This window comes from Xenopus laevis, chromosome 9_10L, assembly GCF_017654675.1.
Source record: "Xenopus laevis strain J_2021 chromosome 9_10L, Xenopus_laevis_v10.1, whole genome shotgun sequence".
NCBI classification, from domain to species: Eukaryota; Metazoa; Chordata; class Amphibia; order Anura; family Pipidae; genus Xenopus; species Xenopus laevis.
Genome location: NC_054387.1, coordinates 53,489,810 through 53,511,085, shown reverse-complemented (window position 1 = coordinate 53,511,085; position 21,276 = coordinate 53,489,810). Strand labels below are relative to the sequence as shown.

At 41.8% G+C, this 21,276-nt stretch overlaps 1 protein-coding gene across 2 annotated transcripts; it reads right to left on the bottom strand.

Moving 5' to 3' along the window:
- Positions 1 to 2,152: 2,152 nt before the first annotated feature.
- On the bottom strand, positions 2,153 to 21,273 carry LOC108701201 (actin-related protein 2/3 complex subunit 1A-B-like). 2 transcript variants are annotated; one of them, XM_041577355.1, is made up of 10 exons: positions 21,203 to 21,273; positions 10,068 to 10,158; positions 9,161 to 9,265; positions 8,724 to 8,946; positions 8,180 to 8,287; positions 7,082 to 7,288; positions 6,592 to 6,667; positions 3,807 to 4,000; positions 3,514 to 3,604; positions 2,153 to 3,261 (listed from the first exon to the last, which is right to left on the bottom strand). In XM_041577355.1, exons 2-10 carry the CDS (start codon positions 10,129 to 10,131, stop codon positions 3,256 to 3,258), a joined length of 1,074 nt encoding a protein of 357 aa, XP_041433289.1. In that variant the 5' UTR covers positions 10,132 to 10,158; positions 21,203 to 21,273; the 3' UTR covers positions 2,153 to 3,255. The 2 variants fall into 2 exon arrangements, with proteins under 2 accessions (XP_041433289.1, XP_018090992.1); XM_018235503.2 differs by lacking the exon at positions 21,203 to 21,273 and adding an exon at positions 11,542 to 11,770.
- Positions 21,274 to 21,276: the final 3 nt, after the last annotated feature.

Here is a 21,276-nt window from a genome sequence, read left to right as displayed (position 1 = left end):
CCCACTTAATTCGATCTTGCCCACTCCCACACCTTGTGTATTACTCCCTTCCCTTTAGAGTGTAAGCTCTTTCTGCATAGGGCTTTCCTCACTTTTTGTACCGGTATTGATTGTGATGTATGTAACTCCATATGTTCTATGTATATAATTCATGTGATTTAGTTGTATAACCACATTTACTTTACAGTGCTACGCAATATGTTGGCGCTATATAAATAAATGTTAATAATAATAATAATAATATATATCTATAGGAGGGGCTTCCTTGACATGGGCAGCTTCAAGTTTCATACCCTTACCCAATCCAAGTCACCCTTCTCCCATTAGACACAATCTGGACACTCTTGAATGGATTGAAAAGGCCACAGCCACTTTTATTACAAAATGATATATTATATAATTCCACATTTCCAACATCTTAATATCACAACTGTCCAGCAGGATCCCCCACCCTTAGCCGCTGAAGGCTGCTGCAATGGAGATCCATGTTTAACTGGATTTCCGCATTCTGAGGCTATTCCCCTTGTTTTTTTCTTTCCCTTCTTTACAGTGGCCAATATCCCCCAAAAACTCCCAGCCTCAGACCTACACATCTTCCGCAAAACCTTTGTAGCCGTTCCAACGCTACTTTCCTTCCCCATGGCTGTGACTGAGTTGTCCATCCCCTTTTCTCATCTTCCCATAACTGGGTAGGAGGGTGGGGTTGATAATAACCTTGTTACCGAAAGCTTCTCTGCATCCTCCTTCTCTCCTTCATCTCCTTATATTCTCCCGCCACTTACGGACTACATTACCCACAATCCCTTGCTCCCCAACTTCCGGTTCCGCTTCCTAACCCTGTCATGGCCCCGTCTATCCATTCTTTCTGGTCCCCAAATTTCCTATCAGATGTATTAGAGCTCACTCATATAACTGATTCCGGTACAAACAAAATCTAACAAAATAACCGACTTTTGCACAAATCCTGCATGTAGAGAGACATGATGTCTGGTGATTTTAATCGAGTGAGCTCTAATACATCTTCTAGGGCAAAAGGAGCCCCCTAAGATATAAGATATATTGGATCTAACTGGCAATGATTATCTGACACCCAACTCCTGCATAAAGACAGAATGAAGAGAAACAGATGCAGAGAGAGGAATAGTGAAGATGAACTTGATTATTTCAGAAACCGTATAGAATTTTTAAATGATTGCATTTACAAAGTTTCTTATTTCAGTATGCTGAAGCTTATATTAAATTATCATTTTTGCAACAGTTTCCCTTTAAATCTCCTGCGTGCCTAATTTCCAGTGCTCTGGTGGAACCTGTGCACGTGGACGTGTGTGAATGGGAGGGGGTGGTTAGAGGACCGTTTAGCCTAGGGGCCCCCACATCATAAGTCCGGGCCTGAGACCCCTCTGTGTACTTTATAAATACACGAGGATTTAAACTAGGCCCTAGCATTTCAAGTACACGGGGGCTCCAAAAAACCCTCCCATCAGCCCAATAAATAGTGACTGTCTGGCATCATACAGCAGTCCCTCTAGCAGAATTCACAAATTGCCATTCCGAGCCTGGATACAAAGATGTATACACAGGGCACACACACTTTCCCGTTCCCTTTATCACATCACATGTTTATCTCATTAAAGTTGTGTTACTTTAACGTCAATCTGTAGCCGTGCCATATCAGCTGAGTCAGAAGATTTGCAGGCTCTTGGGGCAACCTGTACTTCTGTTTTACCGCTAGGGGGCAACAACAGCCACACATTGGCTTCTGGTTACATTGATCCACAGAAAGCAGGGTGTCTCTTGCAACAGTGACATTAGCAACCAGATAGCTTGTGGTCTGATACATTTACTGTATTGATTTGATTGTTCTGCGTCACTTGAATAAGTCAGCAGTGTTACAAATGACAGGAGGTTTTCATATACTGTAAATGGTGATTGATCCTACTATGTGTATTGTTAGAACATAGCTCTAACCCTGAGTTTATAGCTAGAATTGTTGCCATAAAGCAAGACGGGATAGCTGTGTTTTTGCCAGACAGGAAGTAACGACAGTTATATGAGTACCAGAAAAGACACCCACTTGCATGGAAATAATAGTTCTTCCATAGTAGAAAAAAATCAAGCCCCCCACAATTGGAATCACTTTGCACATATCATACATGTTTCCAGGCACTTTTTATTGTAAGAACAGTTTCCTAAACAACGTGTCTCATGAACTAATCATTCGTGCCGCAATCTCATTTCCAGGTTTACTGTGGCCCTTGAGAGGTGGATACAAATGTCACTTTTCCAGTAAGACATTCAGGTAAAGTCATAATGAGTTTTATGTGCACAAATAAGACAACAGGCAGGCTTAGTGTTGTAAGCAAAGAGGCACCAGAATGAAGGAATAGCCACAGGGATGCATTCTCATCATAGGAAGGGATATATTTGCCAGGTTTTAAAGGGTCCACAAGGATACTTTTGTCTGGGATTAAGGGACCACAGGGAAGCAATTACCCCATAGAAGGGGTTATATTTTGATAAGATTAAGGGGCCACAGGGATGCAATCTCCCCATAAAAGGGGTTATATTTTGATAAAATTAAGGGGCCATAGGGATGCAATCTCCCCATAGGAAGGGTTACATTTGCCTGGGATTAAAGGGTCAGAGGTATGCAGTTTCACTATAAGAAGGGTTACATTTGCTTGGGATTAAGGGGTCACATGGGTGCATTCTCCCCATAAAAAGGGTTATATTTGCATGGGATTATGGGGTCACAGGGATGCATTCTCGCCATAGGAATGGTTGTATTTGCCTGGGATTAAGGGTTTACAGAGATGCAATCTCCCTGTTGTAAGGGTTATAATTGCAGGGGTCACATGTATGCATTCTCCCCATAGGAAGGGTTGTATTTGCCTGGTAATAGGGGTTTACAGAGATGCATTCTCCCTGTTGAAGGGGTTATATTTGCATGGGATTAAGGGGCCACAGGGTTGCACTCTCCCCATAGGAAGGATTCTATTTGCATGGGATTAGGGTGTCCGTAGGATTATATTTTCATGTAGCAGGTGTCCGTAGCTGAAAGCGAATCCTAGACTTAATATGCTGTGGCTTTTTCGGCCCATTATAGGGCAGATTAATTTTAAGCTGCGGAAGTTGGCAGCCGTTTGGTATTTACAGCCTGCATCCCATCCTGTGTGGCATGTGGGGTCTCAGGTTTCAGATGGTTACAGATCCGCTCCAGGCGCTGACTTTGATGAGAGAGAGCTCACAGGATTGTCAGGCCTGAGAAATGATGGAGAAAAGCAGCTTTTACAGGCATGTTAAAGGAGGTGGCCATGGGGCTAATACAAAAAAACAGCTTTGTGTCAATGGCATAAAAGCTACAAACTGCACCAGGTCTAGTAACCCATAGCTACCACTTAAATGTTCTTTCTAAAACGGCAACCTGTAAATGCTACTTGCTAATTGGTTGCTATGAGTGGCTAGCCCTTGTCTACTTCATTGAAACTGAGCAGCAATTAACATATTTATCACCTTGAGTGTCCAGATAACCAAAGCTCCGTCAATCCCAGTGCTGCTAAACGTGGTAACGTTGGACGGGTCTCCATCCACGATGGACAATTGGCTGTGGGTTAATGAACAAAATACAATTTCTATCAGACAAAATATTAGAATAAATCTTTGTTTTCTCACTTAAATTTAGTGTAGCCCTCTAGAAAGCTAGATGATGCCCTTCTGCTGATGGCTACAGGAAACGTCAGATACAAAACAAAACACTAACAGTAGTGTGACTACAAAGTTCCTGCTGGGTCTCACGTTCCACTGACCTGATGCTGTTCTGATGCAGGCTGTTCACATCGGAGCTGTCATTCTCCTTCGCCCCTTTCTTATCCAGGTTACGGAAGTGACTCATCGCAGAGAGGGTGGTCTTGGTGGTCTCCTTCTGAGCATCAATCTTGGCCTCAAAGTCCAACTTTCCGGAGCCGCCATATGAGAAGAGATAGGGAGCGCAGTCATGCCCCTAGAGCAACAGACAAGTATGGCATTTTAGAATTTATTGCCAAACTTAAGTTGCATATAACAATCCCCAGCATGCTCAGCTGTTAGTAGCCAAATGGGTTAAGTAATGAGTAATAACCTTGCTTACATGCACTCAATCTAATAACAAAAATATAATCCATCAAGAGGAGATAAGGGCTGGCAGGTGAGAGTTATCCAAGAGGAAGGAAAGAATAGCCAACTGCCAGTATGTTGAGTATTCAAGGTAATGACAATCCATAAAATGTACACTGGGAATGATGGTCTACCAGTGCTGTCCAACCTTAGTGGTATGGAGGGCTGAAGTTTTTCTGGCCTACGTGGTGAAGGGTCAATAATGAAAGCCAGTGTTGACCACTCCCTGTTTTTAAACCACACCCACTTTAAAGCCATGTTACCACAAGAACTTTTAAGACCATGTCCACAATAATGGTGGTAGCACACCACAAAACCAAATGGTTGGTGCTCACTGCAGGGATATCACTCATATGTGAAACAAGTTTATTAAGTCAGATGAAGACATACCCTTAAATCCATATGCAACCCTCAGCACATGATTACATAGTTACATAGTTAAATCGGGTTGAAAAAAGACAAAGTCCATCAAGTTCAACCCCTCCAAATGAAAACCCTTAGGTATTTACAAATTATAACAACCCCCCATCAGACTCACATTCCACAGACAGAGCATGACACACACAGACAGAGTAAGGCAGGCAGAGTATGGCACACACAGGGAGCATAGGGCAGGCAGAGCATGTTACACACAGCGAGCATAAGGAAGGCAGAATACAGCAACACACTCAATTGAATGCAGTGGGAGAAGATCCCCCTTTTATTATGCCACCGGTAATTCAACGTTTCGGGGGAAACCCTCCCTTCAGTGGAAGTGAAGAACAGGTGTGCGGCAGGACTCTAACACTGAGAATACAGCAGGAGACAGGGACCACTCAGAGATGAAAAATTCATTGCTACATACAGTGACACAATGCCAGTAATCTGAAATCTGTCTGAGATGTGAACAGGTGAACAATGTGGGTGTGAACAGGTGTGAACAGTACAGGATTTTAGAGATATTAACAGTACAGGAATTTAGAGGTATTACAGGTGTGAACAATGTAGGAATTTGAGATGTAAACAATGCTGGGACCAGTTAATCTCAGAATTGATATCTTTTAAAGTTTACACAAGGCAGGCAGTCACTCCTCTGATGAAATGCCCAATGAAGAAAAACACATCAGGAAGGAATGGCTGACATGAGGTATGCAGACAGGGGGAAGCCACTGCCTTGTGGTATGATATGAGCTAATGTTTCACATTGATTCTTATAATTATATAATGTTGTATCTAATTGCTGTGGTGATTTTGCATGAATACATGTTTGAAGTGAGCTACTGTGCACCTTCTTTAATTAAAATTTTTGCTGAGTGCTTTTGGACCCTTGCATAGTGCTCACCGACAGATAGCATATATCGGTTTTCTAACGGAGTATAAGCAGTCACAGCAGGTAGACATTCATGTGGGGGTCACGCGAAGGGGGTTTGCTGGCCAGATGCAGCCCACAGGCTACCAGTTCAATAGCACTGGTCTATGAGGATTTTTTATAGAAAACTATACTTGGAAGCCATTGTTTAGCTTAGAGAGACAAACAAACTGCAAAATGTCCTGTAATGCCAATCAGTGAGTAAAGTTTAGAAACTGCACAGCTGCAACCACACAGTGACCAACATCTCCAAATAACAGCCAGAAGAAGCATTATACAGTAGGTATATCAGGACAAGTAATGGTATGCAAATAATCCTTATGTATTTTGCCTTATCAAAATCAGTAAATTGCTTTAGGTGAAAGTTGGCCAGTGCAAAAGAGCCCACTGGTACATCTTGTACAATATTTATAATTTGCACAAGAAATTCCTTTATTATGCATTTATATATTTATATACATTTATAGTTAGGGGCAGCAATTAAACATAGGGAGAGTAAACAATTCCATTACGTGCTCTACTACTTAGTAGTAAGCCAGTGCTGTAGATGTGCGGCATTTAGGTGGTTAAATGGCTAAACCCCTAATAACTACTAACATTAAATAATTTGTCTTGCATCAGAGCATTGTGGGTGATGATATGCAAATAATCCCTTTGTCCTGCTGGAAACTGAGTTGTAGCTGTAACATATCAGGTAGGTTGGACAGACTCAGCACCCACTTGTAGACTGATGAACTGAAGCATTCTTAAATGATATCACCACTCAGAAAAACAGATTTAGAAAGGCCATTAGGAGGTGCAGATCTATTTTGGCATGGTGGCCTATGGTAACGTGTAACTTCATCCAAAACAAACAGAGGCAGTCAGAGCATAAACACAGGAAAAGGGGAAGTTGTCAGATAGGGAGAAATGTACTGACTCTGTATAATATGAAGCCCTGTGTGAATGGGGCATTAATAGCAAGGGCTGAGACACCAAAGCATTGTGGGGCATTGGCACTGACCCAGCCATAATGATTTCACTTGTTATGAAAAATAAGCCTTCCCAAAATAGAGCTCAGGTCAGGGCCCAGAGAGGAAGTGAGGACTTACAGCGGCGAGGAGCTTGGATTCATTCACAAACAGCAGGGAGAGGAAGGGCAGGTACTCAGTACTCAGTCTCGTTACCCTGGAACAGAGAATACAGCACGTTGAGCGGAACAGGTGTCCCTGACAGGCTGATTTATGGGCACCAGAAAAAGATTTCCAGTTAGTGTCCCAACATGAAAGCATAAAAGAGACAGTTGTAAAGGGGAATAAAATACATTCTTGGTGTAAATCTTTCCACGATTAACCCAAAGGGTTTACCAGTGGTTGCTAATGCTTCATTTAGACGTAACTTAGAACAAATCAGGTGGTGGCACTGTTCTATTGAAGCCCTATGGCAAATGCTACACATTGGCTAAAAGTAGTGGGAATCATCATCTATAAACCTATTGTTCCATAATTTTATCTGCAATAATGTTTAAATGAAACATCAGCCCACCACATGCAGGACCCTCGCTTTACCCAGATCATTAAAGTGACTGTCATTCTCTCTTACATTTTGTCTTCATTTGAATCTGCAATGTTGACGCAGCTGTTATGGTCGACCCAGGCCAGGTACCTTCCACTGGGGGAAAAGGTGACACCATGAACCCATCCCCCTTTCTCCCCACTCTGGAACAAGAGCTCTCCAAAAGGTATCTTGGTCCCCCAAGGCGTCGGGCTTGGCTTCTCATCAATCTCCTTTACATACCCTGAAAAGACTCTTTAGACAATGCCAAAAAAAAAAGCCCAACAAACATTTTCATGTTAATTAATGAGATTTTCCATCAGTAACAGACATAAACCTACTAAATGCAACTTGTCTGAAAGTATACATAATTAGACCTTAATTTTCTGTACTTCCTTCTCCTGGGCTGTTCTCCTTCCCACAGTCAATCTGGAGAGTCAACCTTAACCCCCCTGTTAAGTAAATGTACTATCCCAGAGTTCTGATTCTCTGTACACCCTGCTCCTTTACTGTTCTATTTCCCATGGTCAAACAGAATATACCCCTGGGTAATTGAATACAGTTCCTCTCAGTACATACTCTGGCATAGAGCATCTATTCTCTAAACCTTCTGCTCATGGGTTGCTCTCCACTGGATAACTAAATTCAATCTGCAACAATACTTACCTAAGTACGGAAGTTGAATTATCTGTACTGGCTGCTCCTGGGCGGGTCTCTTTCCCATGGTCAGTAAAAGGTTGGAGCATGGTCTCAACTAAAATAGCTGCCCGGGGTATCCTATAATTCTGATCTTAATGCCAAAGCAAATAAACAGGAGTGGAGTCCCCTCTAAAACCCAAAACCATTTCATTCACATTTACAATGTTCTTGGAGATCAATGGGCCTAGATTCTCATGAAGCTCCTTCCTTGAAATTGACCACGGGTAAGAGAACCCTTCTATGTTCTGTGCTCTTGTATGGGCTTGTCATACCAGAGCAGAAACAAAAGCTACATAAACACTATGGCATATCACTAGTTTCAAGGGATTCTGGGCGGAGTATTCAGCACCATCATTCATTTTATTGACTTCATGTTCCTTAGCCACAGAGAGTAATAGTGACATTTAGTTTCCAATGGGGTTATTGCCGGGCACTTATAATACTTACCTGCACTGGAAATCACTACTCCCCGCGGCAAGTAGGACATTGTTTGGATGCCAGGCCAGGCTGAGGATCGTGGAACCAATTGATTTTTTGATATGTTTGCTCAGCCACCTGCAACAATAACAAAACCTTTGTCTTCCATTCCTCCGAGGAGCTCCCTTTGAGCCAGGAGTACAGAACTACATTCTACATTGTGGTCAAAACATATCAGATAAACCCCACATTCACATAATGCCACACTTGGGCAGGCTGGGGCAGTACCGGAGGTAGATATTTGGGAAGCAAGAAATCTTCTGGTGGAAACAGTGTGAGACTCACAGATAGCACCCTGACTATATGGGACATCATAGTGAGATCTGCTTTTAAAAGGAAGTGGATATAAATCACATGGCTAACAGGAAGTTACTTCATGAGCAAGCAGAAAAAGTGAGGAAAATGGGTAATTTATAAACTGCATGACAATAAATATGAAATTCTATGTTGGTTTGTGATGGAGAATAATGTAGCTGCTTTGCAGCCTATCCCTGTTCCAATCAGTGTTACGCACCAATCATTTTCCTTCTCAAAATAACAAATTGAGATGATTTTGGAGCCACTTCCCACTGCAATCTTATTCTCCTGGGGGGACCATTTCACGCAGGTGGCGGCACGGTTGATGCGCAGAAGGACAAGAGTTGGTTTCCAGACCCCGTCGCGTAAGGACCAGACGTAGGCGTTTCTGTCCGCAGCACATGTGACAATGCGGTTGGAAGTGGGGGCCCAGTCAATTCCTGGCCAAGCAGATAGACAGTGTTAGTGCAGGAGGGTGATTATACATAGCCTCACACAGGGACTGGTAATAACCAAAATACTCCATATTCCCTGTGTTCTACGTAGGGTTACTCTCTCTCTCTCTCTATATACTATATATATATATATATATATACACTACCCCACCTTCACGCTTTACCTTCAATATATTCCATTCTGTCTTGGTTTAAGTACCTGTAACCCTGCCATTATGTTCTGTCAGCTCATGGATCTTCTTCCAGTCATTTTCAGTTTTTTGGTAAATTTGCACTATGTTGTTGTTGGGACTGATTGCGATCTCTGTAAAAATAAAGATATGTTAAGTCTATGTAATAAGCTGCTCAGGCCCTCTTGTATAAAGTCTATCTAACAAGCTAATCAAGTACTCTATATAAAGTCTATATAACAAGCTGTTCAGATTCACTTACAGTATATAAAGTCTTTCTAAGCATTGATCTAGAAATTCAATCTAAGCAATCATCCCGGATCCATTTATGTCAGCTCATGAGATGACTGGGATGGGCACCTAAGGAGCAGGGTCTCAGTTTAATTTTGCAGAAGAAAAGTAAGTGAAACCAAGTCACCCAACTGCCCACCAATGGCGGATGAATGCGATGTGAGACCCCTAGGATACACTTTCCACAGCCCCTCCCTTCTAGGCTTCAGGGTCACACGTGCACCTAGAAACACAAGAGGCCAGTGATCTAGATTTTTTCAATTATTTGCTGAGATTGCAGCAATTCATTCTCCAACCAATTAATTGTGTCACAGCATCGCAAAGACTCTTGAAGCCTCATTTACAAAAGTAATAAAATGGACGCAAATTAACAAAAAACATGTATGTTCTGTAGCACTGGGCCCAATTTCAGCAGGCGTGACAGTTTACAGCCTCAGTGTTGCTGGCATTCCAAGAAGAATATGCTGCACTGTGGAAAGAAAAGCCTGTCGATTTGCATCTGTAAATGTACATTTTTGCATTCTATATTCATAAATGACCCTCTGGCACTAGTAAGTGTGCAAAGTTCAGAACTGCTGATTGGGGCAAGTCATAAGTTCTATAACCTTCTATAAGGCAGGGAGATGGTTACTTCTGATTACTTACGGGTTCTGTCCTGGTTCCAGGCATGGCAAGATATGGGATCTGTCCCAAAACTGTATAGGGACATCGCAATTAGCTCTGTGATAATAATGATCTGTATAGAAAAGAACAGGACTTAACCATTGCAATGCCATACAGCATGTATCTACTGGATCTAAAGCCATAGCACACAGAGGCAACACAGGTGACAAGGGTGGGCTCTACCTTCTGTAGGTAGTTATTGTAGGTAGGCAGGGTGGCATGTGCTTTCAGGTTTGGCCCGACTTCCCTATAATACTACCCCCCCTATAATATACAGAGATGAATGCCCACAGTTTGGGGCCCCTACCGAACCATAATATATCTGTGTAATTCTTCCTGTGTTCAGAGGGGGCCCAGATTCTTCCCCAGCCCACAAGCTGCAGGGACACGCCGACATAACAGTATCTGTCAGGACTTGATCAACACACCCTGAGTTATGTGAAAAGACAGGAGAAATCCTAAAAATGCTCAGATACTCCCAGTGTGCTCCAGAACATAAAACAAATATATATGTATATCTATTCTGGGCAGAAAATTAGATTTTTTTGGTAACGGTTTAGCCTAATTGTCCACATTGCCATGGTCGATACTATTACTTATGTCCTTATTAGGTTAGCAGATGAGGACAATTTTTGCTGAATTTATCTTATACCTGTATTTTCTGGATTTTTCTAAGAAAATTATTTTTGCTGGAAATGGTTTCCTTGTATGAGTTCCCCTTTACACCCTATTTACACATGTTTTTCCTCTTTAAATAAATGCAACCCTTTGGGTGTACATTTCTTTCAAATTGGTGTGATAGGGCCCAAGGGCAAAACATACTTTGCAGGGGTCTAATGTTAAGTGTTATTGTACTTATCTACTGTGACCATGTGCTCTTCTGTCTCCATTTTGCTCTACTAGTGCCATCTTGCCCTGCTTTAATCTTACTCTACTAGCTCCCTCTTGCCCTACTGTTTCCATTTGCACTATTAGGGATGGGCGAATTTTTTCGCCTTGTTTCGCCTCGGAATTGACGGCCATAGACTTGTATGGTGTCGTGCGACAAAAAAAAAGACTTGCGTCAAAAAAACGAAACGGGTCAAATTCGCCCATCCCAGTGTCTCCTTTGTGCTTTAATATCTTCTTCTTGCCCTACTGTATCCATCTTTTACTACTGTCCCCTTTCCCTGTCTCCATCTTCCCCTACTGTCTCCATCTTATCCTACAATTACAATCTCATCTTGTTTTATGTCTGCCCTGCCCTACCTTTTCCATTTTGCCCTTCTGTCTAGAACTCATTCTAAAGCTGTGGAGAAAACAGTTAACCCAGATGTTTTGGTGTTCAATCAAGAGCAGACACAGAACTTAGTAAAATAAAATGCAAGCTCTGTAGCACAGGTGGCTGGAGGACAGAAACAGAGGGTGAAGGTGAATTGTGGGGTTGATATAAGATCTAAGCAAAAGAGTGACTTACCAGGGGAGCTGGCTTTCTGGATACAGATGGCTCACTGCCTACTGCAATCTTCCAGCCTTTACCTGAGCACAGGTATGCAAAGGGGAGGAGCTGGAAGAAGATCTATATCTACACTGCTGAAGGGGGTTACAGGGATATCAGGGGAAGTAGACACGTCCACCAAAGGAATTACTGTAGGTTGTCAGATGCTGTCATACAAGTCCCAGCATAGTCCAGTAAATTTTGTAGTCTCCATTATTCCTGGGAACAAGATAGCTCATGGGGAAATGAGTCTGCATCAGAAAGGTCTTTGTCAGCTATTTTGCTCTGCACTGCCAGGACCCAGAGGCTTTAAAAGGGTTGTTCACCTTTGAGATAACTTTTAGTATGATGTAGAGAGTGATATTTGACAATTTGCAATTTGTTTTCATTTTTTATTACTTGTGGTTTTTGAGTTTCAGCAAACATTCCAGTCTATTGATTTGAATAGACTGGAATGTGAATAGGAGAGGGCCTGTATAGAAGGATCAGTAGTAAAAAGTAACAATAACAATACATTTGTAGCCTTACAGAGCATTTGTTTTTTAGCGACTCCTATTTAAAAGCTGAAAAGAGTCAGAAGAAAAAGGCAAATAACTATAAAACTATGAAAAATAAATGGTCAAAACCAATTGAAAAGTTTCTTAGAATTGGCCATTCTATAACATAGAAAAAGTTACCTTCAAGGTGAACCACCCCTTTAAGGAGGGAACAGGGTGAGGTGGGAAACATTGTTGCACCCACGTTTATCAGTTTTGGTCCCTTATCACTGCAGAACCAGACAGATGTGGTGAGTGATTAATTAGCAGTTACTTATGGTTGTATGGAAGGAAAAGCAGTTGGCAACATGTTTAAATATTAATGGTAACTGATAAGAAGAATATGGTTTAAACTCGGTGAGGTACAAACCCTGCCAACAATACAGTGCCCTTTATAAGAGCATAGCACTCTATCCATTTAACTGATTATGGACATTTGAAGGCTCGTTTGAGAAGCCAATGTGCCCATCAATCAGATTCAACTCTCTGCACCTCAGGTATGGAAAGTAGAGTTGCTTCAGGCTGTAAGTGCCATGCCCGCTACTGGCTGGTGCAAGTTGTGCCCTGCATTGAAGATTAGCATGTGGGCATCACCTTGTCATTTACCCATCACAAAAAGGGGTAACCAGTTGGTGCAAAGAGCACCTGTGCCACTTTACTTAGCACCTGCTCACGGCAGTCATTAAATACAGGGTTCCCTTGTGCCAATAAATACTGCAGTGCGGTGGCTTGGACTCGAACACTGATGGCAGCTTACAGGGGGAGGAGCAGGAAGACCGTCTATGAAGATCCTCATTCATCCAGGTCATGATATACAGTATCTAGCAGAGTTAAGTCTAAAGCAAATTCCTGATTTTTCTTGAAAACATTTCACCATTCATCTGAGTGCCTTCTTCAGTTCAACTCAGTGGTAGGGAATTCCCTGACATTTAAAACCTTAAGGGCAGAGACACCCACTCAGATTCGGGGAGATTAGATGCCCGGCGACAAATCTCCTCTTCTTCGGGGCGACTAATCTCCCCAAACTGCCTCCCCTGCCTTCCTGAAGACGCCCAAAGTTGCCTCACAAGGAAATTTTCAGGTGAGGCAGTTCGGGGAGATTAGTCACCCCGAAGAAGAGGAAATTTGTCACCGGGCGTCTAATATCCCCGAATCTGAGAGTGTGTCTCTGCCCTAAAGGTGAAGGGCTTTTGTCAAAACAAAATCAAGGTCAAGCAAAAACATCAGGCCAACAAACAGAGTTCTAGGCAGGCCGAGGGACACTCCTTTGAAGACTGCAATGGGCATATTTTGGATCAAGAAGACTAGATTACAACTGAATTAGTTCAGTGGAACCATTGTGATTGGATGTTTGTGACTTTACTGACCTTAAAAGACAAGGAAAGGCTTCAACTGCATCCCACACAATATCATAGAGCCCCTTTGCCTATACTTCCATAAATTCCACTTGTGTCTATTGCAGGGTTTTTTTAAAGTTTGCGCCCCTTTCCCCTTTGTCGTGTCATTAATATAGCACTGCGGAACTCGATGCACAAGACATGTGTAAAACTATAGGGGAGCGCAGGACAGCACCATTAGCAGAACGAGGTAGGATGGCAGAAGGATACAGAAGCAGCATTAAAACATACCGATCGACTCACAGGAGGCTTTACTACTAAGAACTTGCAAATTGGTGTGTACTTATTTCTTCTGTAGAGTCACACGTCACATGGCAACCTGCGTAGGCTGCTGCCATTGGTGCTCTCATTATAGAAGGCAGGGCTTTCCAGGTTCAGTGCACCTTCTTCAGAACTAAAAGGCACGCTCACAAAGATTGTTTATGCACATGCGCTGCCTGTCCTCGATCGTTCTGCTCATGCCAGGAAGTCTTGGTCTTGATGAACGAGTGATGTATCATGGGAATTTTCCGTAAAGAAGGAAGCGGTTTTGCCTATAACATGGAGATTGCACTGACAAAGAGCTTAATCAAGAGTGTAATGGAAAGAATGGATGGCATCACTGTAAGTATAACTTTTAATAGAGGTTTACTTATTCCTACCCTTTCCTTGTCCTTGAAGGGTTTAAACGCCGGTGAGTTCCCTACCACTCAGTTTAAAGGAGAACTAAACCATAAAAATGAATATGGCTAAAAATGCCATATTTTATATACTGAACTTATTGCACCAGCCTAAGGTTTTGGCTTCACACTTGTCGCAGGGGGTCACCATCTTGGAAAGTGTCTGTGACACTCACATGCTCAGTGGCCTCTGAGCAGCTGTTGAGAAGCTAAGCTTAGGGGTCGTCACTAATTATCAAGCAGAAAATGAGGGTTGTCTGTAATATAAGCTGATGCTACAGGGCTGATTATTAAATTCTGATTCTGACACTCATTTCTGTGCTGCCATGAAGTAATTATCTTTGTTAATTACTGATGAGCCTTATATTGTGACATTTATATTCTTTGTGTACAGGTATGGGATCCGTTATCCAGAAACCCGTTATCCAGAAAGTTCCGACCTACAGAATGAACATCTCCCATAGACTCCATTATAATCAAATAATCCACATTTTTAAAAAGGATTCCCTTTTTCTCTATAATAATAAAACAGTACCTTGTACTTGATCCAAACTAAGATATAATTAATCCATATTGGAAGCAGAACCAGCCTATTGGGTTTATTTAATGTTTACATAATTTTCTAGTAGAGTTAAGGTATGAAGATCTAAATTTCGAAAAGATCCGTTATCCGGAACACCCCAGGTACCGAGCATTCTGGATAACAGGTCCCATACTTGTACTGTATATTGTGTGCAGGTCCCTAAACTCAGTAACTGACAGCAGCACAGATTATGTGCAGTGAATCAGCAGAAAAGAATATGGGGAGCTACTGGGGCATCTTTGGACGCACAGATCTTCCCTGCTAAAGGGCTTTGGTTGCCTTGGGCTGGTACAGAAGTTCAGAACATAATGTACAACATTTCTAGCCTACTTCTTTAAGTTTTAAACTGTGACACAAGCAGTCGGTGGGACTAAAATACTCTGATGGAAGCTTACATTTATTGTATTTAAAAAAAATTAGGAATGCACCGAATCCACTATTTTGGATTCGGCCGAACCCTTCACGAAAGATTCGGCTGAATACCGAACGGAATCCTAATTTGCATATGCAAATTATGGATGGGAAGGGGAAAACATTTTTACTTCCTTGTTTTGTAACAAAAGTCACGTGATTTCCCTCCCTGCCCCTAATTTGCATATGCAAAGCCTTCACGAAAGATTCACCACATTTGCATATGCAAATTAGGATTCGGTTCGGCCAGGAAGAAGGATTCAGCCGAATCTGAATCCTACTGAATCCTGGCCGAATCCCGAACCGAATCCTGGATTCGGTGCATCCCTAAAAAAAATTACACCAGAAAAGCAGTAGCAAGAAGCATGTAAGGTGTTATTTAGAGGCACATTTATCAAAGGTCAAATTTAGATTTTGTGTGAGTTTTTAAAAACTCTTCTAAACTTCCATAAATTCGACAAATCGAAATGTATTAATAAAATCAAATTTTTAAAGCTCGGATGAATTGAAGCGATCTAACTATTCGATGAAACTCGATTAAAGTTTTTTCTCCGCAAACAACTCTAAATTGATCCCTGGACCTCTCCCATTGACTTAAACAGCAATTTGGCAGGTTTTAGGTGACAAATAGTTGATTAATTTGAGATCTTAAAGGGCCAGAGTATGAGAAATCTCAAAAAGCATATTAGATTTTTTTTTTAAATACTTGAATCCAATTTGAATAACTCAAATTTTCAATTCGACCCTTGAAAATCTGCCCCCTAATGTAAAGGTCCCCATAGCCGCAAAGATTTTTCTTTGCCGAACGACCGATTTTATCGTAATACGATCAATCCGTCAAATTATCGTGACGTTAGTGGGATTCGAATGATCGTACATCTTACGATTTTTCGACATCTGTCAGAAAATTGATTGGCCAGGTTAAAAAATCTTTATTGGTCCCAGTGCAATCTATCTATGTTTGCAGGGCCAAGCAGGCAGCTATAAATCATTGTATAATTGGGAGTCCATGCATCTTATTTCCGTATATCTTTCACCACAGCCAGAGGGACATGCCAGAGACACCTATGAGCCGGAGGGTACGAAAGCGTAAGGTGGGCCATGTGGGGTCAGTATGTATCAAACTTTTAAAATGTGAACTTTAATAAATAATTTATTTTTACTAACTATAAGCCTTGGGACATCTTTTGATATAAAAAATTTTCGTCCAAGCAGGCAGCTACCCTTAAGTTTTGTTGGCAATATCGCCTGAAATTGTCTTTTTAGTTGATGGACACATCGTACATTTAAACGATCGTTTCGAGATAATCGTGGTCTCACGATAAAGAAAAGATCTTTTAAAGATCTTTACATCTGTGGCCAGCTTAAGTCAAGGTTTGTCCATAAGGTCAGAACATTTCATCTGAGGGTTCCTCTCCTCCCATGTCACTTCTATTCTGGAGGTCTTACAGCAGAGTGCCCATTGCTAGCATATACAGGGATGTTTATTTGGTTGCCCTGGGCTGACTCTAGCAATGTCACTAGCCCCAGGCATTGAGGAATGATTTGTTTCCAAAATAGAAGCCACGTCAGCTTGTTTGGAAGAAAGGAATCTTCCAGCTGAGACTCATTCACAAATAGCAGGGAGAGGATAGGCAGGTACTCAGTACTTGGTCTGGTTACCCTGTAACAGAGATGCAGGAAAGCTGAGCAGAACAGGTGCACCCGACAGGCTGATTTATATTCTCTTTGAGACACTAGTTAGATGGTGGGCATAATGGCCAGACGGCCACCACTTTTTGCACGCATTCCTCCAAGCTTTATACACGGCATGAGTTCAAGGAACATAGGTCTCTGACTAAAGGGAAAATCTTGATATGGACTTTAAGCACAGAAATGATACCCAATGCAGTTCCTTATTTGAGGAATTGGAGAAGAACTGATAATAAAGACATGTTTTTTTCCAAAACGCATCAGCTAATAGTGCTGCTTCAGCAGAATTCTGCACTGTAATAGGGAAAAAAGATAAATATATAGGAAGGCCGGTATTTTTTTCCAGAAAAGGTGGCAACGCTACCTACACACCAATATTACAACTAAAAAAGAGTGTAAATCCCAGATTGGAAAACTGCAGAACAGAAAGGTCAAAAGAACACAAGGAATAAAACACGAAATGAACTGAATAACAGAATAACATTGTCTACAAGTATATACTGTATTTAGGGAAAATACCCTACTTAAAGGGGTGGTTCACCTTTAAATTACCTTTTAGTATATTATAGAATGGCCAAATCTAAGCAACTTTTCAATTGCTCTTCGTTATTTCTTTTTTTTTTTAACTACTTGCCCTCTTCTTCAGACTCCAGTTTTAAAATGGGGGGCACTGACATCATCCAAAATGTTCTGTAAAGCTACAAATGTATTGTTGTTGCTACTTTTTATTGCTCATCTTTCTATTCAGAGCCTCTCCTATTCATATTCCAGTGTCTTATTCAAATCAAAAGCATGATTGCTAGCTAGGGTAATTAAGACCCCAACAACCAGATTGCTGAAACTGCAAACTTGAGAGCTGCTGAATAAAAAAGCTAAATAACTCAAAAACCACAAATAATAAAAAAAATGGAAACCAATTGCAAATTGTCTCAGACTCTCTCTCTACATCATTGTAAAAGTCAGGGCCGGAACTATGGGTAGGCAGAGTAGGCACGTGCCTAGGGCGCATAGTTGGGGGGGGGAACCAGACACGTACCTGCTCTGTCGCCTACCCCATTGTCCGGTCCCGTCTCTCCCCGACTGGAGCTAATATTTTCTCCTCAATTGTGGTTCTGCGCATGCGCGCTCGAGCGTAATTTCGCGCATGCACACCTGAGAGTAATTTCGCGCATACGCACCTGAGCGTAATTTCTCGCATGTGCACCTGAGCATAATTCTTGAGCGTAATTTTGCGCATGCACACTCCAGCACACACTCACCCGGCACCGTGGCTGCCCAGGTTGCCTAGGGCGCCTGGCCGGGTTGGCCCGGCTCTGGTAAAAGTTAATTTAAGGGTGAACAACCCCTTTAAAATAAACATATATAAAAGCACATAGAACCATAATACATGCCAGATCCAGAAACAATATACTGGACTGACTGGGGGCGACTGCATGAGAGAATGACAGGGATGGTACCTCATGAGATTCAGGAATTTTTTTTATATCAAAACAGAAAACTGAACCTTGTAGCCTTTTCACTGTTTTTCTGTTTGAAAAATAAACCTAGCAACTTCTAACTATATTTCTGCTTGTTGTGATTATCTTGGTAAACCTGTAGGTATTTTCTCACCGTTCACATAAGCCTGGTTATTTGGTGTTTACTTGTGCCCATTGAGATGCTCCCAATTTTATTAATAGGGAAAAAAAGATAAATATATAGGAAGGCCAGTATTTTTTTCCAGAAAAGGTGGCAACCCTAGCCGCACTCTTTATATCTTATTATCACTGAAATCAAATAGAATTAGAAGTTTCCTTTAAGGACCAGTTCTATGTTTACCAACAACAGCAGATACAAAGGAACTTGGGACTGGCTCCAAAGGCGACTGCTTGGGAACGTGCAGAGAGACCGGATGTGAATCAGAATCAAAATTCTGAGGAAATGTAAACGGAAAAGCAACACATTAATACATGGCAGCTATCTATACTTTTTATGACTTATTTTTCTATTCAGGCTTCTCCTATTTATCTTTCAGCCTTTTATTCAAGCCATTGTCTGGTCACTATGTTCATTTTGACCATAGCAACCAGAGAGCTGCTGAAATTCCAAACTTGAGAGCTGCTGAACAAAATGCTAAATATGACAAAAAAACACCAAAAATAAAGAATAATTGCAAGTTGTTTCAAAATAGCACTGTCTATGTCATACTAAGGGGCAGATCTATCAAAATTTAAGATTAGAGCTTGCCACAGAAAACTGTGAGTGTAATGTGCAACCAATAAATACTGTGTGTAAACCAGGGTATTTTGGTCATACAAGTGAGTGGAAAAAATACACAGGCAAATTACATATATGGGGTATTACTAGTTTATGGCGTAGATAATGAGAAGCCCTCACACGTTTGCCCTACCGTCCCAGTCTTTCTCTACAGTCTCCATCTTGCCCTACTATCTCCATCTTTCTCTACAGTCTCCATCTTGCCCTACTGTCTCCATGTTTATCTAAAGTCTCCATATTGCCCTACTGTCTCCAACTTTCTCCACAGTCTCCATCTTGCCCTAAAGTCTACATTTTTCCTACTGTCTCCATCTTGCTGTTGCCCTGCTGCTCTGCCTCTCTCTTGCCCTACTATACCTGCATTTACCAGCCCCATTACGTGCAGGGCTGAGGATTAACTCATTTTCTGAACTCTTTTTCTTCCTTATTAATAACATTGGGATGTGCGCCAGGCAGGTAAAATGAGGGCAGGAGGGCACTCTGATGGGGACAGTTTGTTAACCTGAACACTGTGAGTAAATACAAGTTACCAGTTTATGACATTTGTTTTTGCAGTGAGATGCTGAAAAGACTGTTCTTTATTTATAATGCTAGATGGCCTGGACCTGGGGAAACTACTTTTGGGGAAAATGCATTGGTACTCTTGATGTATTCAAAGTTTGGTGGTGGTTTCATTATGCCTAGTGAAGACATGAATGTTCACTAATGCAAAGTTAGTATGCTAAAACTTGCCATACTCACTGTTAGTAAATTGTTTATGTTGTGGCGAATATTCTTTTTTGGAGAAAATACATTTGACATTACTGTTACCATCTTGTCCTGCTATTGCACTTTTGCTCTACTGTATCCATCTTGTCTAACTTTCTCCATCTTGCTCTATTGTCTCCATCTTGTCCAACTTTCTTCATCTTGCTCTACTGTCTCCATCTTGTTCTACTGTCTCCATCTTTTTTCTACCATCTCCATCTAACCTACGGTCTCCATCTTGCTGTACAGTCTCCTTCTTTGCCCTACAGTCTCCATCTTGTCCTAATGCCTTTAACTTGCTCTGCTGTCTCTGTCTTGCTCTACTGTCTACATATGTTCCTACTCTCTTCATCTTGTTGTGCTGTCTCCATTTTACCCTACTGTCTGCATCTTGTGCTAGTCTCAATTTTTTCCTACTGTCTCCATCTTGCTCTACAGTCTCCATCTTTCCCTACAGCCTCTATATTTTCCTACTGTCTCCATCTTGCTCTATAGTTTCCATTTTCCCCTACAGTCTCTAACTTTTCCTGCAGTTTCCATCTTGCTCTACAGTCTCCATCTTTCCGTACAGCCTCTATATTTTCTTACTGTCTCCATCTTGCTCTATAGTTTCCATTTTTCCATTACAGTCTCTAACTTTTCCTGCTGTTTCCATCTTGCTCTACAGTTTCTAACTTTTCCTGCTGTCGCCACCTTGCTCTACTGTCTCCACCTTGGCCTACAGTCTCCATCTTTTCCTACTGTCCTTATCTTGCTCTACTGTCTCAATCTTGTCCTGCTGTCTCCTTGCTGTACTGTTGCCCTGCAGCTCTTTAGGGCTGAGGATTAGCATATTTTCTGCACAAATGCAGCCTCCACCTACTTAATAAAGATAAAATGAGGGCAGGACATGTACAGTAAATACAAGAGACAGTTTATGACATTATTAGTTTGTGTCTCAGAGAGGTTTCTGGCTATTCTGGGGACTATGAGTGAATAGAGTTAAACACCGAGAGAAAAGGGCCAGGGAGAATCTTGTTGCACTGAAGCAGTTGGAGAGAGAGGTCCCTGTTCCCAGGCGATAGCCGGGCGCTAATCCTGCGCTAATTCCCCTCCCAGAAGACGAAATCCAGTAAAGGTTACACAGAGGTCACTGAGGTCCAGCGCCTCGCTAACTTGATTAAAGTGTCAGCTCTGCAGGCCAGGGGCCCCTTCTGACTGTATCATTGACTCTCATGTTCTCCATTAACACCTCACTGTCTATCTAAGTAAATAGGTACGTCCAATGCAATCTGGATCTACAGAATGACTAGATCCCGGGACCGGGCGTCACATGGAAGGGAGCAGAGCACGATTCTCCTATAAAATCGAGAAGATTACCCACTGCCGGTGTAAAAGCAGGACACGGTGTTGATACACACAACCCAGCAGTGAAGAGGTTACACACACGTCTA